The sequence below is a fragment of the Conger conger genome, chromosome 4 (genome assembly GCF_963514075.1).
Source record: "Conger conger chromosome 4, fConCon1.1, whole genome shotgun sequence".
NCBI classification, from domain to species: domain Eukaryota; kingdom Metazoa; phylum Chordata; class Actinopteri; order Anguilliformes; family Congridae; genus Conger; species Conger conger.
Genome location: NC_083763.1, coordinates 29,133,963 through 29,160,979, shown reverse-complemented (window position 1 = coordinate 29,160,979; position 27,017 = coordinate 29,133,963). Strand labels below are relative to the sequence as shown.

Below are 27,017 nucleotides of genomic sequence, written 5' to 3'. Positions count from 1 at the left end.
GGGAGGCTAGTCGTACGGACAAATTATCAAGAAAGAGAGATTTTTATGTCTCAACCATACATGTATCATTCTTCCACAGCAGATCTGATGCTTCATTGTACCTCATTTTATATTGTGCACTTTGACAAAAAGAGAGAACAAGAAGTAGAGAAATAGAAATTGGATGGGAGCATATAATTCTATCCATGTCTGTTAGACTCTCTGGTGAAAGGGCTTTCCTGCACTGTCTGCAAACAAACAAATATTACCTTTGACAGTGTTAGGTTCGGTCAAACTATAAGTGGTTCTGGTAGAGGATATATCCTTCACTCCACCCCTACCCCCTATGAAATCAATCATCTTGATTGTGTTTACACATGCTGCTGTGGTTTTGCGTTAAAAAACCATCTAAATTCAGTCACTAAGTTTGCTAAACATAATGGATAAGTAAGTACAATAATGGATGACTGTTAGGCCAGCAATGTCATACAACAACAAAAAAGTCATAGCAATATTGGCCCAGCATAGAGACATAAGCTACCACAAGCTGATTGCACCAGCGAGGTCGAACTGCCTGCATCTGACAACAAGGCCTCCCGCTGTCAGGAAACCTCCTTTTTGGAACAAAAAGAGAACAAACTTTTCTAATGAAGCCAGAAGCATGGCTGCACGCAATTAAGTCATTCGTGAAAGAACTTTGAAAGAAGCAATTTACTTGTCATGGTTCACAGCAAAAAGGCTGCAATGAAAATGGATGGTGGCAAAACACAAAATAAACAGAATTGAGCACAGTGCTCTGCTGCAGTTTGGGTGAAGGTGCTTCAGATGTATGTGACATGAAAAAGGGCACACTCTTTAATTTATAACCAGGGGTGCCACAGTGTCACCGTGACCACATTTTCTTATTCTAGTCAACCTCTTGACAAGGAAAAAATAAACTTGAAAGGACAGCAAGAATCCCAATATTGGGCTTGTGTGTGTATCTCCGTCTAATAACAGCCCGGAGCTCCTTTTTTCTTCCTGCTTACATTAGCGAAGGCTCTCTGGTCGTTTGTGTCTGACTCGCGAGGCCATTAAGACTCTGAAAGGCTGCGCACTAAAGAGCACTTTTGACTGATTCACAACAATGCAGAGATGGTCTGAATGCAGCGTTCCTGTCTGTGTCACATGGTACCAAGACCTACGCTATACAGACACAAATAAAAGCGCTGAATAGACGATGTAAAATGTTTTTGATGAGAAAAAATTATAAAAGGGATGCAACACTGGCTATGCTGAAATCGCTAAAGCCTTTCCACTTTCTCAAAAATTGACTGGTCAATTTTAGTTACTTATTTAGTTACTTCTTAGCAAACTGTAAATTATTTATGGAACATAATGACACATTTCATGAACCATTATGACATGCTTATGACATTGTCATTAATGCATTAAAAGCATCAAATAAATTGTTCTGACATTAGTTAGTTACTCACTAACGTTAGCCAAGTGCCATCGCTTTTATCTATGTCAGGATTCAGGAAGTTGCACAGAACTGACCGATGAACAGAAGCATCAACCACAGAAGAAGAAAAAGGGCAACTTCCGACTATAAAGTATAGTCTCCATCTGTAAGACCATACCAATGATGAACACGTTTTGAATGTGCATAAATTTAAGATATTTTTATTTACTGTTGACCGCTGGAGGACCAACTAGACACAATATTTAACTAAATTAAATTTCTTCATGAATTGAATACATTCTGTTGTTAAATTCCCACTGCCACCACATGATGCTAGTCTACCTAATACGTAAAAATGAGAAGTTCCGGAGGATTAAAGAAATTATTAAAAAGTTAGAGTAGTGTCAGCATTGCCAGCTGCCGAAAACCAAATAATCGTACAAAGATTACAGAATTATCATATTTCAGGGCAAACTATCGTACATTCAAATGCAGATTGTGGTGCACCCAGAACTGGTGAATTTAGAGTTCAGGTTAAATTTTTTGCACCCCACTGTACATGCCTGTACATGCCTTAACTTACCACCCCTAGTGGACATTTAATTTTAAAACTGCAGCAAAATGTACCTGTGAGCACGTAATCTGCGTCCTGCTAAAAAGTGTTCAGAGGTGCTTATATGCCATGAGACCGGGGCGCTATGTCCACCAGATGTATTGCAAGTATTAAGAAAGGGTGGTAATGGTGGGGATGAGCATGGGACATTGCTCCAGACAGGCTTGTGGGTATTTTTATTTCTCACACCTCCAAAACAGAAATAATCACAATTCAGCAGCAACTCGCTTGCATTCTTAGAAACTCTTGCTGGATTTCCCCCTATTAACTAATGTACCATGTGACATCAGCAGTGCAGCTGTGGTGTGAGATGTGGTCTTGGTGCTCATTAAGTGGGGAAATGCCAGCGGTTGCCATGACAGTGGCAAACCAGAATAAGGACAAATTCACTTATTCCTTGTCAGTAAGACATTCTCATTAAATCACAGCCCCTACCCCTTGCACCACTCCGCATTTCTTCGACAGTATGAAAGGTCACCAGTTTTTCATGTGGGCTTGGAGTAGCCTACACAGTCCATTCTAAGCTCTAAACATAGCTTCTTTCAAGAGATCAGCACCACCTCCCTGCCATCCATTCAACCACATAGGCACACACATGCAAACACGCACACATGCACGCACAGACAAACATACAAAAATTTACAGCGCAGCATTTTGAGTTGTCAAGAGATAGGAGAGATCATCAATTGGTGATCTGGTGACTGCATAGAGCGAGCAGTGTTGGTGGTACTTTAACTGGTTCAATTGCAGTTTGATGACGGAAGACGTGATGTGACTCAAGATGAAACATGCACACACACGCAAACACACACACACACACGCACACGCAGGCACTTATACACGCACGCTCGTATGGAGAACAAGCGCACACCCCTCTTCATTAAGCCTCGGTTACACTTTTCGTGCGGGTGGACCGCATGTTCGTTGCGATTTGTCATCCAAATAACATGCGTTTGGAGCATTTGTACTTTTCAGTCGTGTCTCCACAGCAAACCGACATCATCCCAAACTGTCTATGCACAGCTGCTAATTCCGCGTGAGCACGTCCGGGTAGTCAGAACATTTAGCCGCGCGGAACGGCGAGAGACAGCCGCGCGGACCCTCACGCGGGGCCGAGTCTGCTGATGTGCCATCGTTCTGCCCGTGCGGACCCTCATGACCCTCGCAGATAGATCAAGCTTTACAGTCCCTTACACACCCAGCAGCCGTCCCTGACAGGCGTCCCAACTACTTGTAATCTGCAGACAATAAACATGTAAATGAGAAGATAATAATCGATGCAATAAACAGTTACAGAGAAAATTGTGCAAACTGATTAGAGAGGTGCAGCATGCAGTCAAGGTCAGATCTCAAGACCTCGCTTTATTGATCAGGCATCGACCGTTTGATTTCACGCCGCTTCTTGGACCCCTTATAATTTCACTAGATTGTGGGGGTGCTGCTCTTATGACCGGCAGGTGTTCACGTGTCTGCCTTCGTGCATCAGCGAGTGTTTAGATAGTTTGATCGACTAAATTATTATTTTGCCTTGCAGGCCATCGAATGCATAGAAAAGAGTGGCTTCATGTCATAGGTTAGGTTAAGGTGATACGTTTATTGATGATTATATCCATTGGATATTTACACAAGGACCACACATGCTACACTCTCAGCCAAAAGAAAATCTTGAGCTATGCTTATTGGCTAAAATTGGACAATATTGATTGGAAGCTCTCTTTTAGCATTACACAGGCAGAAAAAAGGTCACTTATGCTAATGGGTTATGCGCAGTACTTGCCGCAGTGCAAAAATTGTCGATTATCTGAAATGAAGTATCTGCTAAACAAATAAATAAATAAATGAAAATGGATGGAATTGTTTTCTGAAGCCTGCCACCCAATAATGCAACTGGAGGTATCCCAGGATAAGAGAAAAGTTCCCATTTTGGATTCTGGCAGGCAGACCTGTTGTTTAAAGTCAAGCGCGCGGGATTATTATGGCTGTCTCTCACTTGGGAAAAAAGAAATGATGTCACAACAGCGTCTCGAACCCCGGTGGCGGTTCTCCATTTGACACAATAAGCAGTGTTGCATTCCTCATGCTTCACCTTTCCTTTTTTATTTCCATCTTATCACACCCCTCCATCCATTCTCCCAGTCTGGTCCATCAAGACGCCTTAAAACGAAGGCAGCATGGTGAGCGGAGCTCAAATTAAACTATTTTTTTGGCAGTAAAGGATCGACACCGCCACCGTGGTGGGGCTTGCAGCTGGGGTAATGGGTTTTGCTGTTCTCCCGGGAGCAGAAAGCGTAAATTACTTTGTGCCCTGCTCTTCCCTCCTCAGGGCCAGGGTCCCTTAGTCAGGATAGCAACTCCACCATTTTCCTCACCATTCCCCACCCTCCTACCCCCTGTCATCAATCCCAAGATACCCCCCCGCACACACTGAGATGACAGCTATGTTAATGACATCAGAGGCCCCTTGCCACTGTGCACAAGCTCTTTTGAGTATCCGTGTGTGTGTGTGCATTTGCACGCATGTACACAAATAGCATTATTGCATGGTTGACCTAACCAACTGGTACTGTTGATCTTCAAACTACATTACATTACATAACATTATTGGCATTTGGAGCAATGCAGGGTTAAGGGCCTTGCTCAAGGGCCCAATGGATCCAACGGATCTTATTGTGGCTACACCGGGATTAGAACCACCGACCTTGTGTGTCCCAGTCATGTACCTTAACCACTACGCTACAGGCTGCCCCCAAAGTAGACACAAGTTGGAGGCCATTATATTCCCACTCGCTGAGAAATGTTAAGCAGGGGAGAGGGGCTGCTGAGATGTAGAAAAGATAAGCTGATTGCACGTGAAAACCGAGGCCGAGCTCAATCACGTGAAGAGATCTGCAAATCTGCAGAGATGAGATCTGAGATGAAGTTACTTTTTTCATCTTGTCTGTTAACCCCTTAAGTATCACCGGCCCAGAGGGGTTTTGTGCATGCATTCCTTTTTTCAGGGTGCAATTTTCACTATCACTATGGTAAAGTATACACCGTTTGAAAGCATTAAAACTCATGGTTCTATCTGTATAACCTATTTTAAGATGCCATTGCTTAAGCGACAACAATTATTTTGTTACATGTTGGTGGAAAAACAAGTGTGGGGGGACTTCACCTTCTCTGCATTTTGGAAATCCACATACTACAATATATAAGAAAATGAGTCAGTATCCTTTTCACGAAAGATGTCCAGTGGAACAAATGCATTGTAAAAATGTACTAACTCAAAGAAACATTGATAGAAGGTCCATTGTTTCCTAATAATTTCACTGGAGCAATTATCCTTGTCATCTATTTTGCTGTTGAATACTTCTACAAAAGTACTTGTACATAGAAATTCTATTATCTATGTTTTGTATACATTCATTCATTATCCTAACCCGCTTATCCTGAACAGGGTCGCAGGGGCGCTGGAGCCTATCCCAGCATACATTGGGTGAAAGGCAGGAATACACCCTGGACAGGTCGCCAGTCCATCGCAGGGCACACACACCATTCACTCACACACTCATACCTATGGGCAATTTAGACTCTCCAATCAGCCTAACCTGCATGTCTTTGGACTGTGGGAGGAAACCGGAGTACCCGGAGGAAACCCACGCAGACACAGGGAGAACATGCAAACTCCGTACAGAGAGGCCCCGGCCGACAGGGATTCGAACCCAGGACCTCCTTGCTGTGAGGCAGCAGTGCTACCCACTGCACCATCCATGCCGCCATGTTTTGTATAGGATCTCTCAAAAGATCAGTCCAAGTACAACTTTCTCTGACCAGTTTTTGTAACTCACTAGGAGTATATGTGTTAACCCCATCCGTGTGTAAGACAATTCAGTATAACTTCAGCACATCAAAGAACCAAGTATGGGACTGTTATAGAAGTGACAACTAATAGGTATTTTAGCAGATGACATTATGTGTATAATGGTGTATAATTTGTTAGGCTTGCATAAGACAACACAGCATTTTTTCGCCTGCATAAAAAAGCTGTAGTATTTTCAATATGCACGCAGAGTCTGTTGCACATCAGCAAAAACGGTTCTTCAGATTTTATGGCAAAAAAGGTTGATGTTTTACAACAAAGATTTTTTTTGGTCTAAATAGAGGATTTAAGGAGTTCCAAGGAATCTGTGTTCTGAGTGAATATTTCTGAGGAAGACAGTGGACACACCGTTGACAACACAATAGAAGGCATTTTCAGTGACATGACCCCATTTTATCTAAATACATTCTCAAATGTTTTTATTATTAATCAGTAAGCTTAGAAATAAGGAGCCAGCCTGCTTTTGAATAATAAATAGCATGTGAAATTGTGTAATGTGATTGACTTGTTGATGGGGGTTGGGTATTTGATAAAAACTTCAATCAATGGACCTCAATGAATATATTAGTATACAAGATGCTATTATTGTGATTATTGTACTTATTTTTTATGATTTTCTTGACCTGTTGCTGTCTGAGGATAGCTGCAAGAAGAGGGAGTTTGGGACAGAGAGCTATGGGGAGGGTGACAGGTGGGGGGGGGATGCAAACACTTCTGTTCAGGATAAAAAGTATTGTCTGGTGTAGTAAGCAACATGCATAATATCATCTCGTTTCCATGTGCCCTTCTGGAGTCTTCTGGAGTTTATCTTTATGTAAAACTACACTGGAAAACTGCCATACAAGACATACACTCACTGAGCACTTTATTAAGCATTTATAGACTTTTTTTTTAGACTTCTACAACTGTAGCCTATCCACTTAGAGTTATGATGCGTTGTGTGTTCAGAGATGCTCTTCTGCATACCACTGTTGTAATATGTGGTTATTTGCTTTACCGTCACCTTCCTGTCAGCTCTGACCAGTCTGACCAACAATCATTCCATGGTCAAAGTGACTTAGATCACATTTTTTCCCCATTCTGATGGTTGGTGTGAACATTAACTGAAGCTTCTGACTCGTATATGCATGATTTTATGCATTGTACTGCTGCCACACAATTGGCTGCTTAGATAATCGCATGAATACGTAGATATAGTTAGAAAAAACAATGCAGAATGCTCTTTTTTATTAATTATCATAACTTTTGTAAATGTGTCCATCTGTATAACCTGTCAAAAACAGAAATGATTTTCAGTGAGTATAAAAGCTTCTTTCACTCTGTTTGGGCTTCTGTAACATGCTTTAGTAATATGAAGATTAATTCTGGCTCTTGGAAAACAACCCCCAAACCTTTCATAAGAGACCAGGATTATGCCTGTAGTCAAAAGGGTTCAAGAATAGTAACCATTTTATTTTGGGTATGTCTTTTTCAACCTTTTGTCAAGAAAAGGGGCGATATTTAAGGGATTAATCAGGATTTCCAAAATCACCCATTTTATTGTTGAATCCAATTCAGTTTTTATATGATATGAATAATTTGCTTATTAAAATAATTTGGCCCCTCTAAATCAAAGTAAAATATGAATGAATGGAATAAAAGCACAAAACAAGCTTTTCAACCATGCGCTTTCATTTAGGCGTGCTATACAAACAGCCGAGAGCATTCGTGAAGTCCATTCGGATCCTACTAAAAAACTGACTTCCGCAAAGGTTGACAAATCCCACATTATTTGTGTAAATGCATTTCCAAACGATTTACGGTCAAATTCCCATGATAAATTAGGCCCATTGTGCTTCATCCTACAGCAAGCCAATGATCTCAAACATACACCAGTGCTCTCTTTCTTCTTAATGATGTTCCAATCTGTTTATTTTTTGTTTGGTCTATGTCTCCGACTGTTTTATCTTATTTCTCAGCCTCATAATGGCGTTCATTGGCACACCTCTGGTCCTTATCTTGACAGATAGACTCCAAAGCCTAGAATCAAGACTAGATAGTATCTTATGCCTGCACTACAGATGCAATTGAATACACCTGACGAATCAGAATCAGCTGTGAAGCCAAATGTCCAATTACTTTTGGTCTGAACCTAGAACCTGGAGCACCCTTTTTGGTGGCTTCTCAACTCTGCTTGAACCCTGGATTTTGTCTGCCCTACTGCATATTCCACGTGCCATGAGTCCAACATGTTTATGGAACTAGCAAGAAAGTGTACAGGTTTGTCTGCACTAAAACTAATTTGTCTTTTTCCTTTCCTCCATATATTTTTGTTCAGGATAGGCAAAAATACTACAGAGTTTTTATTTTATTTTTTTTATTTTTTTTTTTTATTATTTACGTTTGTATCTTGAAGGTCTGAATTTGGTGCATGAAGTTATTTCTTCAAAATAATCCTCTGTACTGCATTACATTAATGGTATTTGGCAGACGCTCTTATCCAGAGCGACATACAGTTGTTTAGACTAAGCAGGAGACAATCCTCCCCTGGTGCAATGCAGGGTTAAGGGCCTTGATCAAGGGCCCAACGGCTGTGGGGATCTTATTGTGGCTATACTTGGGATCAAACCAGCAACTTTGTGTGTTCCAAATCATGTACCTTAACCACTATGCTACAGGACGCTTCTGCTTCCTATAGTGCATCACAGGGCCAAGAATCTGTAAGCCAGTGTGACATCCGTGAGAGGGATCGAAGTGAGAGAGAACACAAAGTGCGAGAGGGAGAAGAGACTGTAGCAGAGCAGCGGTGAGGAGCACGGGGAGTTTTGGAGGACAGGGTGAGGACTGAAACAGCTGCAGTAGATGGGCTAATAAGAGAGCCCCAGAACATATGAGAGAGAGAGAGAGAGAGAGAGAGAGAGAGAGAGAGAGAGAGATCTGCCAATGGGAAATGGGAAAGAGACGAGAGCCAATGTTAATATTTGCCATTTATATTGTCCTGCATCGCAGAGAAGAGGCACAAAGCAAACCTGTGACAATTAGGTTGCAATGTGTTACACTGGATACAGCCATCACACAATCACACACCCACATACACAGGGCTAAATAAGAATAAACAAACAAACACACACATGCAGTTACACACCCAGACAAATATTTCTCTGAAGCGATGTTTACATACTCCTGTACCTATGGAGAGTAATTTCTAGTGAACAGCAATGCAATGGTTCACTTCAACAAAGTGTCTATATTGTGCTTGCTGTGATTTATAGTATAATATTAAGGAGGGATATCTTGTATTTCCATATAGGAAATTGGTATGCATACATCCTTCTATTATATATAGTTAGTCCCCTTTCTTTCTGAAGAATAACTGGAAACCAAAATCCATTTTCTTAGAGCCTTAAGCAAAACAGTGTTTTAAAACGTCCTCTAATGAGACAAAATATAGAGGCAGAAGACATACATTAATTAGGCCTTTGACAGCAGAAACCTAATTGGGAACAATTAGCTGAAAGACTTCACCCTCTAATTTGTCAATTTGAGTCCACTCTTTGGTTGTTCGAAGACACAGAGGTTTTGGCCTCACATTACATCCAAGCAATAATTATGCTTGTATATTTTTCTGAAATGGTCAGGGTATTTGTTTTGTATCAGATTTGATGAGTAATCTTTAAGCATGGTAAAGTTAAATTTATGAAATAAACACAAACAATATACATAAAATATCACCACCAGAATATATTGCACTTGGCTAACAATAATAACAAATTGGGCCACTTGCGTTGAGCCAGGGACATGCTGAGTATAAGCTTGTTTACTGCCCAGTAAAGCCTCTTTGGTAAGTGGATTAATATGTTTCATTGCTTCACCATGGATTTTCTCTGGTGGTTCGAAAAGGTTTTAAAGTAGAACAGCAATTTAAAGGTTATTACTTTCCAAGACCTTGTCTCTGCTAATTGCATTGATTATAGGCTCTAAATCAGTTCATTTTAATTACGTTTACCCTTTGTGGTCATGCAGGCCTATAGTTCTCAATAATTTCCACTAAACAGCAATTACCGCGAGCCAGAGGTCCTGTCAAGCAAGGCACAACAAGATAGTATAACATGCAATATGTTAATAACATGGTAATAATATGATAATAAAACATATGACTTCATTTCTGCATTACACTGGAGACAAGCAAATTAAAGGGGAGGCATACTGTCATCTATGCAGAACATAATATTTTCTGTCCTCAAAATTTGGAAATTATCCACAAGTATGCATAGCCTGAGATGAGATATGCGGAGATCAGAAAATCACCAAAGGTGATATCAAAATTACAATTGTTTGCTTTTAGTGCCAAGCTTGTGTAAAGACTGCTTTTGATATCAAAGATTGCCACCAGTGAGCACAATACAAAACAGATTCCCCAACACGGACTACATGCAGCGATGAGTGTATAAGGAGAGATGCAGGGAAATGAGGCTGTAAACAGTGCAATATGCAAATAAATTGGCTCCATATTGCCTAAAACAGACACTTCAATAGGTCTGTCCTTAATTGCACGGTTCCCTGCTTGCAACCTATTTTACATACATCACTGCATACCAACTAATTTGCATAAATCACATTATCACTATTTATTATCTCAAATCACTAATTATATGTATAATTTGAAGCAAGTCACCCCCATCTTCAATATTCAAATATTTTGCAAACAAAACAAGAAGCATCTGCTAACGCAAAAGGGTGGAATCGGTCAAACAACCTACTTGATATTAGGGAGGGCAAACGTTACAAAGAAGATATATACTCCTTTGTGAAGAGGCAGTGTTGCTTAGTGACAAGGCAATGTTGACAACAAGGTAATGAGTGGCATTTTCAACCTGTAATGTCACGCAATCAGCTAGTAACATGATGAGACAAAAAGATAAGGTGATGTGCTAATGTTGATATCCAGTAAATAGTAAAACTGTTTGCTTTAGATGATAGTCAGGTGGTGAGCAAGCGAAGACTTACAGGGAAGTAGAGAAGCAGGCCTCCGAACAGAATAGCCTCCAGAAGGACAAGTCCAGACGCTCTGATACTCTGCAAACAAAAAAATTAATAAAATTAAGATACAACTGGAATAAGCTATTTCCAACAAGAAAACAATACAGGTTGAGCAAATGATTGCTGCTACTGTACTTGCATGAAAATGTAAATCATTTCATTCAGTTAACAAAGTAAAGTGTGAGATGCTGGTGGGCTGAAACCTGAATCTCACCATTTTACAGGTCCACCTCTTGAAGGTGATGGTACGAGAGCAACCAGCTACAGACTGCTGCGGAACAGCATAATTTAAAAGATCAAGCTCAGCATACCCAGCATTCCGTTAGAAAGTTAGCATTGCTTCACGCTAACATGCTAGCAGGCTAACTTTGGCGATGTATTAAGAAAGGTCAATGTTCAACTGTATGATACGATGGCTCTGAAGTGCCAAACAGGATCACAAGCAGTTTCATGAGCAAACAAGACAGGAAAACTTAACTTCCAACTGTAGTGGAGATTGTGGGACATTTATGACCTCTTGCGGTTATCAGGTAGCCCATGCTAAAATCTGGGAGATTCCCAGAGCTACCGGGAGACATGGGATGTCTGCTTTAATGACCAACTAAGTTCACATTTCAAACTCAATAAATAGTCTATAATTCAACACTTACAGTTGATGATTAATTTCTCTAATTAAGCCATCTATTTGTGTTTGCACATGTACTTTTTTGAATTTTTGTATGTGCCTTGTACTTCGCAGGTTTTTGTGTTTTGCTTTTTGTTTTTTCATTTTGCACTTCAGAGCCACCATAGCATGACATTTGAAGAGGTGCAATACCACTACTGTAAACCACTGTTGTAAATGAAACTAAATGTAATCCACATTATATCTCAAGGAACATTCAATGAATATTTGATACCTTGATCTGAGATATCAATTCATTGGAGGACACAGTCCACTATAGACAGACAATTTGTAATGCACTAGGAGGGTCTATCTGCAGAACCACCAGGGTTAATAAAAGAGGCGTAGCTGTCACTTCGTACCTACTGTAGCTAGCTAGCAAATAATTGGAAATGTTCCTACTATGATATTCCTACTGTACAAGTATCTTCATTCATATTATAATGTTATCAGGCATTAATGACATAACAAAACAATACATTTCGTAGTACATGAAGTAATAAGAGTGAATAAAAAGTGAATACTTTTTTAGAATTGGTCATGATTCAGTTTGGAAAATACCAGAACAGAGACAAATGGGTAAAGTTTGTGGATGCAGCACAGCTAACAAAGCCGCCAAAAGCATTTCAGGTCTAGTGACGCCTATGGTAAGATCACCCTTGTGTGCGTGTGCGTGCATGCATGCGTGTGTTTGCTGAAAGCTAGCGTTAGTCGGTTTTTGGAGGGGAAGAGCTTCACTTGAGCGCAATTGTACCTTTTCTCGACACAAACACCCCTCAAGGTCAACGGCGCATTATTTTCCCCCTGACCCACTTCAGAACCCAGTGCGGTTACGACATTCCTACCCCCCACCCCCCCCCCCCCCCCCCCACCCCGCATGAAATGGCACGAGGGCCTCAGAAGCCAATGCCTGGGGAGAGATAATCTGCAGCCGGCGTGATTGCCTTGCCCGTTCCCCAAGCAGGAAATGCCTGGCAATAATAACCACGTGAACGAGGACTCCGCGAGGCAGGGGGGGGAAGAGCGGCCGCAGATGGGCCGTGCACCACTGCACTGGCGTCGACCGGTTCCGGTGACAAAACCCACATCGGACGCAGTGAATCACAGACATCACCCAAGGCCCGCGTCTCAAAGACCAGATGGATTGCCCCTTTAATGCATTTTCTGTGCAGTAAAGATTCCTGCCGCTCCCAGCCCTTTGTGCTGAGCCTTTGTACCCCCCACCACCACCCCAAATAAAGAATGCATTAGACTGCATTAAGAGCTAGCGAAGATCATACCTTGTGGCAGTGATCTGTTACTTAGAATCATGTGTTTTGTATTAAGTAGAAGTTCGCAAATGGCTACAAAGGCCAATGCACTTTTTCCCCAGTGATGGTCTTACGGTATTGTAATATCTTGGTACATTTATTTTCACTTCTTAAAACATACCTTAACATATCATCTGTCCACTGAGGAGAGTACATGTCAGAGGAAGTGAGAACCATGTTTATAATATTGCATGCTTATATCATTGATTTGTGGATTTGTAAATTTTGATTTGTGTTACTCCAGTCCTCTCATGCAGCGGAAGGGCGCCTCCCATTCTCCTACAGAAAGGTCAATGGCTATTCGGTAGCTAGTTACATGTATCTGCAATCTGTTATGCTTGACCTATTATTCTTTTCTATTAGTATATATTTATTTCTTAATTGTTATTGTTATCAATCCCAGTATTTCTTTTCACATATCCGATGCCGGGAAGGCTAGCTTAAAGGGAGTGATTTAGAAAAACAAAAAAAAGTGACACGACAGTATTTATTGATGATCTGTACCATACTGCAGAATTCCTAAGGCAGAATTCATACAGTAGATTTCATTATTTGGACAAATGGTGAAAGAGGATTTCATATCATGAAGCAACATTGTACAAGGGCAAACTCAAATTCCATCTCTAACCTATAACTGGCCAGGTTCCTGCGGCACCATCCGGCTGTGGACCTACCCCTTAATCCCCGGATCGTCGGGAGAAGAGGAAAAGGTTTAAAAAGAAGAGCCAGTGAATTTGTCTGAGGCATCCAAAGACATGCAGGCCACTTTACTGTCAATGTCAGAGGAATATTTTTGTGCCCCCTATTCACATTCCATGTTGCACTTATCACCAATCTCTGTTGTTACTGCGACTACTGTCATGCAACCATACCTGCTGTACTTCTGGTAATGTTGCTAAATACTAAATACTGCTGGATGCAAAGCAATTATCTATAGTGACTTAAAAGCAATCGGCAAGCATCAACATAATCTATACCGCTGCCATTCACAGTGAATGGAAGATCTGCTAATTGTTGCCACCAGTCATTTCTACAAGCTTTACTGCTAATGCTAGCACCTACTACTAGACTCTACTGAAACTGTCGAATGAAAAATGTAGAATATGTGGTTGAGTAACTCACGCAAATTGAAAAAGTAGTGCGAAAAGGCCAATCTGGCAACTCCACAACTATACATGGGGAGAAAAAGAATTGAATTGACCTCGTAACAAGGTAATTGGCCACAGCTACAGTGATTTCAATAAATCACAGCTGCGGCCATACCTGTATGAAGGGCCGGTGCTGCCACCTGGTGGACAGCACCCTATTTTTCCCTCCTGGCACCACAGTGGGCACATGTTGTTTGCCTTTAGTACTCAGATATACACTCAGTGAGCACTTTATTAGGTATTTATTAGACTTCTTTTTTTTATAATTCTACTGCTGTAGCCTATCCACTTAGAATTATGATGTGTTGTGTGTTCAGAGATGCTGTTCTGCATACCACTGTTGTAATGTGTGGTTATTTGCATTACTGTCACCTTCCTGTCAGCTTTGACTAGTCTGGCCATTCTCCTCTGACGTCTCTCATTAACAAGGCATTTCTGTCTGCAGAACTGCTGCTCACTGGATCTTTTTTAGTTATTTGCACCATTCTTTGCAAACCCTAGAGACTAGTGTGCGTGAAAATGCCAGGAGATCAGTAGTTTCTTTCAAACCACCCTGTATGCCACCAACAATCATTCCACGGTCAAAGTCACTTAGATCACATTTTTTCCCCATTCTGATTATTGATGTGAACATTAACTGAAGCTCCAGACCTGTATCTACATGATTGTATGCATTGCGCTGCCACACAATTGGCTGATTAGCAAATCGCATGAATAAGTAGGAGTAATAAAGTAAAAATGTTCCTAATAAAGTGCACGGTGAGTGTATGTAGCAAAGTGCCATGAAAGCTATTTCAGCCAATCATCTCCATAATATGAAGGCTGAGTTGAACCCTGATTTTAGTCCTCAAAGTAATCACCAACTGGAAGATTCAAATATTAGGCTTATAAATCATATACTGTACATAAGGAAGAGAGTTTTCCCATTGTATACTCATTATATAATCACAATCACACTAATGGGGACTCTTCGTAATTTAAATTTACATAAACACACAGCAAATTCTCTAAATTCTCAAGTCCCTTGTGAGGCCTCTCAAGAAGCAGGTCTGGCAATAGATCCCAGGCTTTCCAGGCTCTGAATAAAGCGCCTCCCTATCTATTTCTCACTCAGCCACCCAATGCCAACCAGGAGTCAAAATATAGCCTGTAAGTGTGTGTGTGTGTGTGTGTGTGTGTGTGTGTGTGCGTGTGCGTGTGTGTATCTTTCTTCCTCTCCCACCTTCTCTCTCCCTCACAGGCCGATGGCCTTTGACCAATTATCATCCCAGGCTCGAAGATATATGGCTCATCTTATCACTAGAGAGCCAGAGGAAACACTTAATCTTGAAACCTGAAAAATATCCTGAAAGACTCTGTGAGACCAAATAATTATTTCTGATGTGTGATGTTGAAGGTTATGGGTTGCTGTGTGCTCTTCCATTACACATTCTAAATGATAAGAAATAGCCAATTATTTGACTTTGTTCTATCTTACTATATTCTTACATATTAACCATTCACCAATCAGAGGTAGAATCATGAATGTATTAGTGAAAAACCTTTTTGATTATAAAATAGCAGGGACTGCCTCCCTCTCTTCAGTTCACGCTTGACCACTTTGTGTGTGTAGGTACTGGACTATTTCTGCAGAAATATAAATCATTTTCTTCTTAGATATACCTGTTTGTGCTTGGTCATTATAAGGACAGACATTCCTCTATCAACATGTAACGTCCATTCTACATAGAACATACACCATTGAACACATGAACATACTGTATTTGCGGACATACTGTACAGTTTACAGACATACATGTATATGCCTACCCAAATAGGCTCACTGGTTGTCCCTCTGTTTGTGGCAAGCTGCACCATAATTTTCCGCTATTCTGATGCATTTGTTATGTTCTCAGGGTGTCAGATTCTGTGTATTTTGTTGTCTAGTCTTTTGTCTAAGTGCCTAGCGTTTCTGTGTTTTGTTAGCCTCTGCGCGCACCATAGTCTGTCTGTCAGTTCACTTCACTTCATTCATTCGTTTCACCTACGTTTTACTTCCTGATTTTTTCCCACACCTGATTGCCATTTCCCTCTTGTTACCTGTGTTATAAAAACCCTTTGTTTGTCTAGTTTGTTGCTGGATCGTTAAGTGTATCAATCAGACTCTCCAGCATTATATTTTGATTGATGTGTACATTATCAAGGTTTTTCCTCTGTGTTCTATCTGTCACCATGGTCAGTCAGCTATTATGGTGTACATTCTGTTTAGGGCCAAACAGCAATTACGTTTATCTTGGGGTTTTTTCATTTCTTTCCAATAGGTCAAATATTTTATTTTATTATAATTGTGTTTGGTCGAATTTTCTGACCTAGAAGGAAGTCACTGTCATGGGCCCAGGGGAGACTCTTCTCTATATCCACCTCTTGGCATTTCAGGGCTTTGCAATGTTAGCTGTGGGGGTCACTCATTTTTAAATGTTTCCAAAATTTGATGGCTCTTTTCTGAATATTAATTAGAAGTGGGTATTGGCCTAATTCTGCCCTGCAAGCATTATTTGTGGTTTTCCTCTGAACCCATAGGATACTTTCACAGAACTCACTTGTTTCTCATAAATGTATAATTTCCAACATTCTAGCCTTTTCGATTGTTCTATTTTTCATGGATCTTCCTTTTAACCTAATTTTATCCCCTTCATGCCTTGTCAATCACTGTAGCTTCCTCCAACCATTGAGAAGAGTACAGACAAGCACACATTCTAGCAGCATTCCAAAGCACAGACCACCAGCTGCCACTTCTTTTGACACACTGAAGTGCTATAGCTGATACTGGGTATCACCATAATGTTTTTTATCACCCAATTGATTGTCACAGTCAATTGATCAAGGTTGATGAAAACATCCATCAGTTCAATTTGGTACAATTTTTTGCTTGCCCTTATTCCAGTATTGGCGGTATTATCGTCAGAATGCAGGTTTCTCTCATTACAATTAATGTCAGATAGGCTTCACAAATAATTTCGTTTCAGTGACCAGGTCACCACACTATTCAACTTTCATCATCCCCCAGTGATTTTACCAGTGAGAGCATAATTCAATCTTTAAAAAGTATGTTACTGTCATAATGCAAATAACGAAAAAGAAAAGCAGAAGCATAATCTGACTGAATAAAAGTCTTGGGTTGTAGATGTGGAATATTTCATCTTCATGGCATATATACTGTTTCTCACGTAATTTGAAGGTGAGCCACACATACCTTATTCCTGCGGAAGTGGTAGGCCAGCACCATGCCTATGAAATCTCCCAGCATGCACAGTCCCTGGAAGGAGATGATGGCCACACGCAGGATGCCGTCTTCCTGGGTGTGGCAGGGTGTGTCATCCCTACAGTATGCGCACCCCTCCATGCAGGGCAGGCAATTGCTGGAGCCCTCCTCTGTCACCCCGTCTCCTTCGGAACTCCCCAAAACTGCCCTCTCCTTCTCCTTAGCTGAAAGAAGTCAAACCAACCAGGTCACACGTTAATTACAATTTATATGACAGTAGAAATGGCAGCCATTAGGCATAACAGGACTTGGTTCCAGGAATCGTAACTCACAAGTTTTCACAAGGTCACAAGTTCAATTCCTAAGTGGTGGCATACATTTGTACCCTCAAGCAAGGTACTTAATCGTGGCAGTAAATTTACAGCTGTATAAATGTATTGTTCGTAAAATGGAAGTTGTTTATGCTGCTCTGGCCTAAATGAGATTTCACTGAAAGAGTACGAGTGTCCTGGTCAACTTTCCACAAAAATCTGTCCACCTAGTCAACCGCCAGTTAATTTTTTTGACCTACCCTTTCCACTTTGCCCACCTTGAGGGCAATTTCCACCTATTTTGTACTAGTCCTATAAAAGTGTCAATACCTTAAAAAACGATTTACTGCACACACATGGTTTGAGATTAAGGTCAGAGTATATACATACAGTTTACACAAAAGATACACTAAAATACCAATAACTTCCTAAACACATTATGCTTTTATAGTTTAGCACTGAATATCTCAATTTCTATGCCAAGGCCCAACCCAGAACTATTTTACATTTGTGCACAAATGTGATGTCAACTTGTGTACAAAATTTGGTAAAGATAATGACAGGCACTCAAATTCCACAAACTTATATTTCTATCAAACCAGAAATATGTCGGCCAGACTTGCAATAAAAGTGAGCTAAGAAAACAAACAATGTGTTTATTCAAGCAACTACTGAATTGTGTATTTTTGTTCCTATGTTGGACCACAATTTTCCATATTACCTCCATCCCATGCTCTTTATTGACATGGTCTGACAAATTAGATTCGTAACCCAACTGAAGAGATTTAGTCTTGTAGCTTAAGTGTAATTTAAGTGCTTATATTTAATTTCTGGGATTTCCAGGGACATTTTTAAAAACATTCCTGCAGTCCATAACAAATGTACCCTGCTGAAAAAAGCTAGGTTTTTAAATAACTGGTAGCTGGTTGACCAATTCAGATCGGCTTCCATCTTGGTCTCACATGGTTTGTGCAGCTCAAGCTACGTTTTGAGCTACCAGCTGCGATAGGCTACCAGCACTAGCTGGTTGACCAGCTCATACCCAGCTAGACCAGCTTTATGATCAGCTTGGCCATGCTGGCTGAAAAGCTCATACCCAGCTAGACCAGCTTGACCAGCTCAATTTTCAAGCTGGTTAAGCTGGCATAGCTGGATTTTACAGCCGGGTATAATGATCAACTAAATTAATTTTCACAGTGTAATTCTTTAATTCTTCCCAGAAACATATCCATTGCGCAAGTAAATACTGTACCTCCATACAATTCTAATTTCTTCAGATTATTTTTGTATTTTAGGTACAGTTATTCTTTAGATTTTAACCCTTAGAGACCTCACAGAAAGATGAGAAAGATTATTTTTTCAATGGAACTCTCGGATTGGCTTTTCTATATTTTTAGTATTATTATAAACCCCTTATTAGAAAAAATGTGAGAGTGACAATTGGCTTGGCAAGAATCTTAGCTTTTAAACACATTTTATGGATCAAAAATGAATTAGGAGGTCTTATTAACGTTATATTAGGAGAAGTGCATTATTGCCCGCCAGTGTTCGGCTAGGTCTCAATTGGTTAATCATAAACTGTAAACTATATTCATTCATATTCATTCATCATTTTATAGCCTTTTTTATTTGTGTCCCAATTTTGAATGCCCATTACATTTCAAGGCCACGACCAGCACTAGCTGGTTGACCTGCTCATACACAGCTAGACCAGCTTAAGACGAGCCTGACTAGCTCAATTTTCATGCTGGTCAAGCGGGTATAGCTGGATCAATATCCCTGCATTACTAATAAATAAATAAATACTCATCTCCGCCATTTTACCCAGGCAGCTGAGTGTTATTTTCACAGCTGTAACTGTGATACTGTGAATACTATTCAAGTTCATGCTCAAGAGGGGAATGTTTCAAAAAGGAAACTCACAGAGCATCTGCTGACATTTCACTTTGACACGTTTATCAAGCAGGCTTTCCCCTCAAACACAGGATTATGTAGGCAATAAGAACTGTAAGCTTTGATCACAGCATGCATACCATATGGCTGAGAGCTGGGGTTGTGATGTCTTCTTATCAGGGGTTTGCTCATCCAGCTATATGATAAGAAACATATGCAAAGCAAGTGCCGGTGGGTAAAGCTGTTGTAGTTCTATATTGTCTCTGACATGATGCTATTACGGCCACGTGTTTTAATTTTCACTGTATATACGTAGGTGGGTAGAGTAGCCAAAAACTGTACTGTTACATTAAAATATTTTTTTTTATAATAATAATTTGCCATTTACTATGGTGCTAGACGCATGAGAGGCCAAGGGCGGCTATTCACGTATCGTGGTAAGCCAATGATACAGCGACTGATGAGCCAGCTGTGGTGACTGATTAGCGGGCATCGGCGACCGATGAGCCGGCAGTGACCATGCAAGCACCTGGCTACCGACTCTCCTAGGCTGGCAACTCACTTGCTTAGACTAGCGACCACCTACCTAGGCTAGCAACCAAGCCTCCTATGCTCTGTCTCATATTATCATAATTTTTCACACTAGCCCACAAGTTTGCATTGAGCTCGCACAGGGAAAGTGTCACTCGTAATGCATATCTGATGGCTCTGTTGGTCCTCTTCATATTGGTATTAATACAACCAAATGTAGTAGGCTAGCTTACAGTTAACATTTAAAAGCACAGATTGTGTTAGCCTAACATTACGTGTGCAAAGTGTAGTATGTGTGTCGTATCATCCTCAAGTTCTTGAGAAAATCTGTTTCACAGGGATTTTTTTTTTTCACTTTCTTACCTACTGTAAGTATCACCCCTTTTCTTAACACAAGCTTGAAAAAGACATACCCAAAATAAAATGGCTACTTTTATTGAACCCTTTTAACTACCGACATAATCCTGGTGTCTGAAAGGTAATCCTTTCCAGTATTACTAAATCAAAGTTACAGAAGCTCAAACAGTGGAAGTAGAAGATTATCTTGTCACTGAAAAGTTTTTCTGTTTTTGAGTGAATACAGATTACTGGGCCTGACACGCTTATAAACACAATGGAGCCACAGCCAAAACACTGGACAACTCCCCTTTCAAAGTTGATGCCGATATCACCAAAAATGAGCATTCTGCATAGTTTCTTCAAAGCTATGACAAGGCAGTTTTCCAAAAAGACACATGGAAACTAAATGATATTATGGGTTTTATGACGTGTAAAATACTGTATTTTGCTTACTAAGTAAACAGCACTTTTTAACCTGAAAAAGCAATTTTGCTGCCTGTCACCCTCCCCCTACCTTTTAAAAAATAGAACTTGCACATACAAAGCAGGAATGTCAAGTTCTATGCAGTGAAAGAATGATGCACAAGCACGCTATTAGCTACAGTGTACAGAGGAGTAATATGCATATTTCTGACTGGAATCATAATAACCACTCCTGCGCACTGCGTTTTCCCCTCACAGCAGCATTGCTTCATTAAGCTGTTGCATTCAAGACGTTGAAGGGACTGAGTGGTGATTCACTATCTATTTTTAGCACACTCCTCCAACTATGGTGAGCCCAATACAGGAAGACAGGACAAGACAGGAACTCCAGATATCAGTCTCTTCACAATGGCAACAGAAGGAGGGAATGAGTAAACGATTTTGAGGCCAAACAAAATATGTATGAACTACCCTGCTGTATAATTCAGCTATGCCAGCTTGGCCAGCTTGACCAGCTTGAGCAGTGAGCTGGTCAAGCTTGTCATAAGCTGCTCTACCTGGGTATGAGCTGGTCAATCAGCATGGCCAAGCTGGTCATAAAGCTTGTCTAGCTGGTAGCTACGAGCTGTTTCAAAACATAGGTTGAGCTTGTCAAACCATGTAAATGGTAAATGTCCACATGACAAACTGGGAGCTGGTCTGAACTGGACAACCAGCTAAACTAATGTCGAGCTGGGAACTGGTCTGAACTGGTCACCCAGCTACCCGCTGTTTCAAAATCTAGCTTGAGCTGTTTTTTCAGCAGGGTATACAATAATCTTCCAATTCATTATGACACTGCTACGTACGTTTTCTGACTGATTGTTCATGATGGTCTGTAAGTATGTCATAACATAACATAGCATACTGACAAGAACAGGCCATTCAACCAAACAATGCTCGCCATTTTCCTACCCCTACAGTGTACCTAGCAGAAAACGTAAAAACAAGATCATATCTAGCACCATATCAAGCCTGGTCTGGAAAACCCCCAGAGTTTCTGCCTTCACAACAAGACTTTGTAACTATTCCACACAGTGACCACTCAATGCGTGAAGAAACGCTCCCTAATGTTGGTGCGGAATATATCTTTTGTTAACTTCCATATGTGCCCTCTCGTTCTGCTTACAGAACTTAATCTTAAGACTGAACTCCTGTGGTTCATACAACTTTCATGAATCTCAGAATCACAGGAATTTGAGGCAATGGTAAACCATATTGATATTCACAAGATCAACATCGACCACAATCATAGCCTGTGCTTCTCAATCTGAGAAACTGCTCATGAAAAGTAAACTTTAATTCTGACGGAGCATGGACTGACATCAAATACAGGGATCAACTCGCGCAGCAGGGAGATGAACAATCAAAAGGATGGATATGACACAAAACACACACAAGCAAGTGCACGCATGCACATACACACACACCATGAATATGTCAAGGTCATTTTATTGAGGACCTGCAGTAGCTGGTGAGGCAGAGGAGGAGGAAGAAGAGATGGCGATGTGCGCTTCTATGGGTAGGAGACCCACACAGGTTTTTCTCACAGGCTTCCCGATGCATGATTTATGACAATATGCCGCAGATATCCCTGCATCTACCCAAACTGCAGGATCACAGCTGGACAATACTAGGGGCATGTGTGTGTTTGTGGTTGCATTTATTATAAACACTGGGGGTTTTGAAGACCAGGCTCAATAAGGTGCTACGTACTATTTGGCGTTTAGGAAAACTGAGCAGTAGGTACACTTTAATGGTAGGAAAAGGTGAGCATTGCTGGGCTGAATGGCCTGTTCTCATCATGATATTATGTTATAAGATTAGATTATGATTTTCATAAATAAAGACATAAATGACATGTTCCACTATGAAGATTTCTACATTACATACATTCTACAATATCCAAACTTGGTGGCCTGCAGAGGAGACTGACTGATGCCCTCTTAGGGATTGTGTGTTCAGGCTAACCTGCCCTGTGGGCCCTGCCGCTGCTCAGCATTCCTGCAGCATGCCTGCTTCTCCATTTCAGCTGTGTCCACTTATCCAAATACATAATTGCTTTATGTAAAAACTCTCAAACCCCGCCTTTTGGTCCACACGCCTTGTGGCCTGTGCAAACCTAGGGCATTTTGCTTATACCGATGGAGCACCGACACTGACACTGACAACACCGACACTGGCGTCAAACTGAGTGATAAGAGTGATATCTCATGTTGAAGATTTAAAAAAAATCTACTAATTTAAATGTGTTACATGTCTAGCATATGTTCACCTCCACACTGTGATTCCCCATGCGCCTGCCAACAAGAATCAGATCACTCTGAAATCTGATAGGACATAATGTTATGCTTACAGATCACCAGGTACCATGAGCACTTTAGAATAATGCAAGGCAATGCTTCTTTTAGGAGTATTGTTTTGCACCACTTGAACACGGTGATATAATGTAATCATCTAGCTCTTTGTGTATGTTGTGTTATATTCTAAAGGATCATTTTAAGGCATTTTGTATGCACTAAAATGACTGTCTCTGTGCTATTACTGAGGGTGAAAGCACTGCTCTCAATCACACCTACTACACATTGTGCACCTCTGTCCTTTGATGGATGTGAAGATAGTCTGTCATTTTCAAAGATTCGCTGTGCAGCTTGCATCTCTAGAGTAGTCACAATTAAGAAACAAACACAAATTTGAAAGGAAAAGCTTATTCCCGCTGCTGCTATGACATGTACTGAGACATATTCAGCCGTGGTAGCTTCACAAGTTCTGGATAAGCGTCTGCCCTACAAGCAAATGAATAGTTTCTTCCCGTAATTCACCACAGATATAACTAGCCTCTGTATGACGAATCTGAGTGTGACATTACATTATATTTCTTGTGACCTAGTCAGTCTCTTCTGTGTCTAAATGAACCTGGCTGAGGCTGCACTGTGAGTGCTATCTATATGCATGCTCTGCAATATTAATGATCTGATTAATCACATCTGACTGCTCCACTTTCTTCATCACCAAAGGTTTTCCTTTGTTTGAGCTTCCTTTCAAGTTTGCGTATTACCGTATCGGGTAATGCTTTACTTCAAGTCAAGTCAAGTGCTTTTATTGCCATACAGCAAGCTGGTGGAATTTGGTTCAGTACAGCTGGATAACTCACATTTATGACATTACATATAATATAATGACATGACATATACACAGGCAGACAAGCATACAGGGCAAATCAACAAGTAGAACAAAAAATAAGAGTAATATGTAACATGACGCGAGTTAATAATGTGCGGTGCTGTAACGCATAGTGCACGGACATGTTGTAGTGACGGGGATAGAGTCAAGTAGATTCCTGTAATGCAAATATCTGTTGTACTGTACAGGTGTGTATAGTTCAGCATTGGATTATTAGAGTCCAGAGTTCAGGGTGAGTATGGCTTGGGGGAAGAAGCTTTGGTTTAATGAACGTGAACTACAGGCCATAGAGCCTACATAATGCCGTCATAATCATGACATAAGACCTGTCAGAACCAGCTGCAAAGTGATGTGCAGACAATCTACCCAGACTTAAAGGAGTAGAGAACATCGATGTTAGTCTCAGGAACACAAAAGTGAGATATCAACGAGCAGGCACAGAACATAGATTTAGAATCAATAAGTATTAGGTTAATGGGAACAAAATACCAATTAGTCAAAAGTAAATAGACCAATTAGTCAAAAGTAAATACCATTTAAATGCCATGGATAGTAATATCTGCAAAGAAAATCCAGAAAGAAAGAAAGGAAAGCTGAGGAGGTTCACAGAGCCATGGAGCAGTATAAAGAGGCGGGTCTTCAGCATGTGTTAGAAGATGATAGGAATTCTGCTGTCCTGATCACAATGGGAAGCTTATTATAGCACCAAGCGGTCAGAACCAGGGGAATTGACATTCCCCCAGAAGCTTGCAAACCCCATTGGTTACCGGAGGTATTGCAGCTTAATAAGTCTTTAGTGCAGAGGTGGGCAACGAGGGCCGTATCCATTCCTGGATTTCATATCAACTTCTGGCCTTAATTACATAATTAGCCTTTTATGCCATCTTATGACATTTCAGCTACAGTACATTTCTTGATGAATGACAGCCGAATACTTTTACTGTGATCTAATCTTTGAGCGAACCAGTGTTGGTGCATGCAGCCAATTAGTTCATAATTGTAATCGGTAATTGATGGAAACAAACACCTGCATACACAGGTTCCAGGAAGAGGTTTGCCCACCCCTGCTCTAGTGGGTAAAAGCCCACTTTTCCTCCATTCAAAACTATGACTTTTTTAATACTATTTTGGACAGCACTTTCAAATCCCCAAATGTTTTCACACTTAACTAATTACTCTAGTTCCTTTTCATTCCTTCCTGTTTAGGTACCCAGTAGGCGTGCTCTGGTGGCAAAAATCCCCATAGACAAACATGGCAGCCTCCCTGAATTGGCTTCTTGCACCACTGAGCAGCTCTCATACAAATCCATGGAACTGGTAAGCAGCTGTCTCCAGGTCTTATATACCTCAATGGCCAGAACAGGCCAAATATGTGACCAGAAAGTGCAAGTATGCAGGTGGGGGAGGGGCCAAGTGCCAAGATGTAGCAGACTAGAGAGGTCTGGCTGGAGTGTAGTGTATGAATTGCACGACAAGGTCATTAGAACAAGTCCGATATGCAAGAATTCACAAAGTATCAGTTGTATAACATAATTTCCAGTACACATGGCAAATAGGCCAAGTAAGTAAGGATATCAGTGTAATATTGTAATTAATATTGTAAATAGTGTAATTATTGTCAGTAAGTCAGTATTGAATATACTAGGTCAGGTAAATGGTTAGCAATTGATGTATACTTCTACTACTGCTACTAAAACTGCAATAACTGCTTATACTTGCACTAATAACAACCTATATATATATATATATAGAATATAAATAGTATAATCATCATTTCATCATCAAAACCATCCAAAATCTAATCATAGGCATCAATACCAAAATGATAATGATAAAAATGATTGTCGTAATCATAATAACCTTAATAACAATTTCAGTTGAGTACACGAATGTTCCTGATGCACGGCGCAGCTAATTAAAGTATGGACACTAATGAGATTTACAATCCAGCTGGAGAGTGCTTCTGAGCACCGCAGTCAGAGGAGAAACCGAGCGGTTAATTCAGTAAACAGACGCCTCAGGAAATCTCACCACTGGCAAATTCCACAGCAAGCAAATATTACTGAACTGTTTGGTCCGTGGTCAGTGTTTCTCCCGAACGAGAGGGATCCTGGCAGAAATCTTAGTGTGGGAAGGGGAAGCCATTATGTAATGATGCAGAAGTGAGAAGGAACAGGGCTGCAAATTCAAAGCGCATTCATGTGTAACTTTTACTCGCGATACAAAAGTTAGCATTATTTCTTTATTCACGGTCGTAGTTTGGCAATAAACTGGTATTGTGAACGACGTGAAGAACATTTGCATTTACTTAAATTAATGACGAATGACGAATGGGTCCTAGTGTCAAATCACAAAAATGTCAAGCTCTTTTGTTGTTATTATTGTGTTTTACAGTACTTGACTGTCTCTCACTATAAGGCATTTAATAATTGTGATCACTTACCGGACGCTCTTAGTGAGAGTGATTCACAGAAATGAGCACATTCTAAGGCCGCTTGCAAAGCCATATGCCATACTTCTTCTTCTATCCATGCAACAAACATGCAAATTCCTTGCCTTTTTAACACACTCGACTGAAAACTATCTTAAGTCTACCTTTACTCCCAGCACCATCTCTATGGCTCCTGTAATAGTGTCTATGTCAGAGTCGAATAATTGTTTACCAAAGGAAGCCACCCAACAGACAAAGCCTACTCACAATAGCACAAAACGTATTTGTCCATGTCCAAAAAAAAAAATCATGGTTTGGATATTTTTTAAGAAAGAAGGGATAAGGAGGACATGTACTGTATCTCCAATTATAATATTATATAATATAATATAAAATATTAAAATATGCACTGAAATATCAAGACCTGAGAATTTCAAGATTCTGCCTGCCATTTCTACAGTTCTTTAGAGCTTTTCTTGTCAGTTCATTCAACTTAAAACCAGATTTAAACTTTTTACATTTTATGACACCACAGAAATGTAAATCATAATAAATACAGACTGTATTAAATTAGTCTGTCACTTTTT

General features: G+C 40.4%; 1 protein-coding gene across 1 annotated transcript in view; it reads right to left on the bottom strand.

Annotated features, from left to right (window-relative positions):
* The window catches only part of gpr158a (G protein-coupled receptor 158a), a 112,356-nt gene that overhangs the window by 42,113 nt on the left and 43,226 nt on the right, over positions 1 to 27,017 (bottom strand). Inside the window, exons 4-5 of the mRNA XM_061237354.1 lie at positions 17,272 to 17,504; positions 10,885 to 10,953 (exon numbers count right to left, since the gene is read on the bottom strand). Of these exons, the coding sequence (XP_061093338.1) occupies positions 10,885 to 10,953; positions 17,272 to 17,504 (302 nt within the window). The remainder of the gene's footprint in view (positions 1 to 10,884; positions 10,954 to 17,271; positions 17,505 to 27,017) is intronic.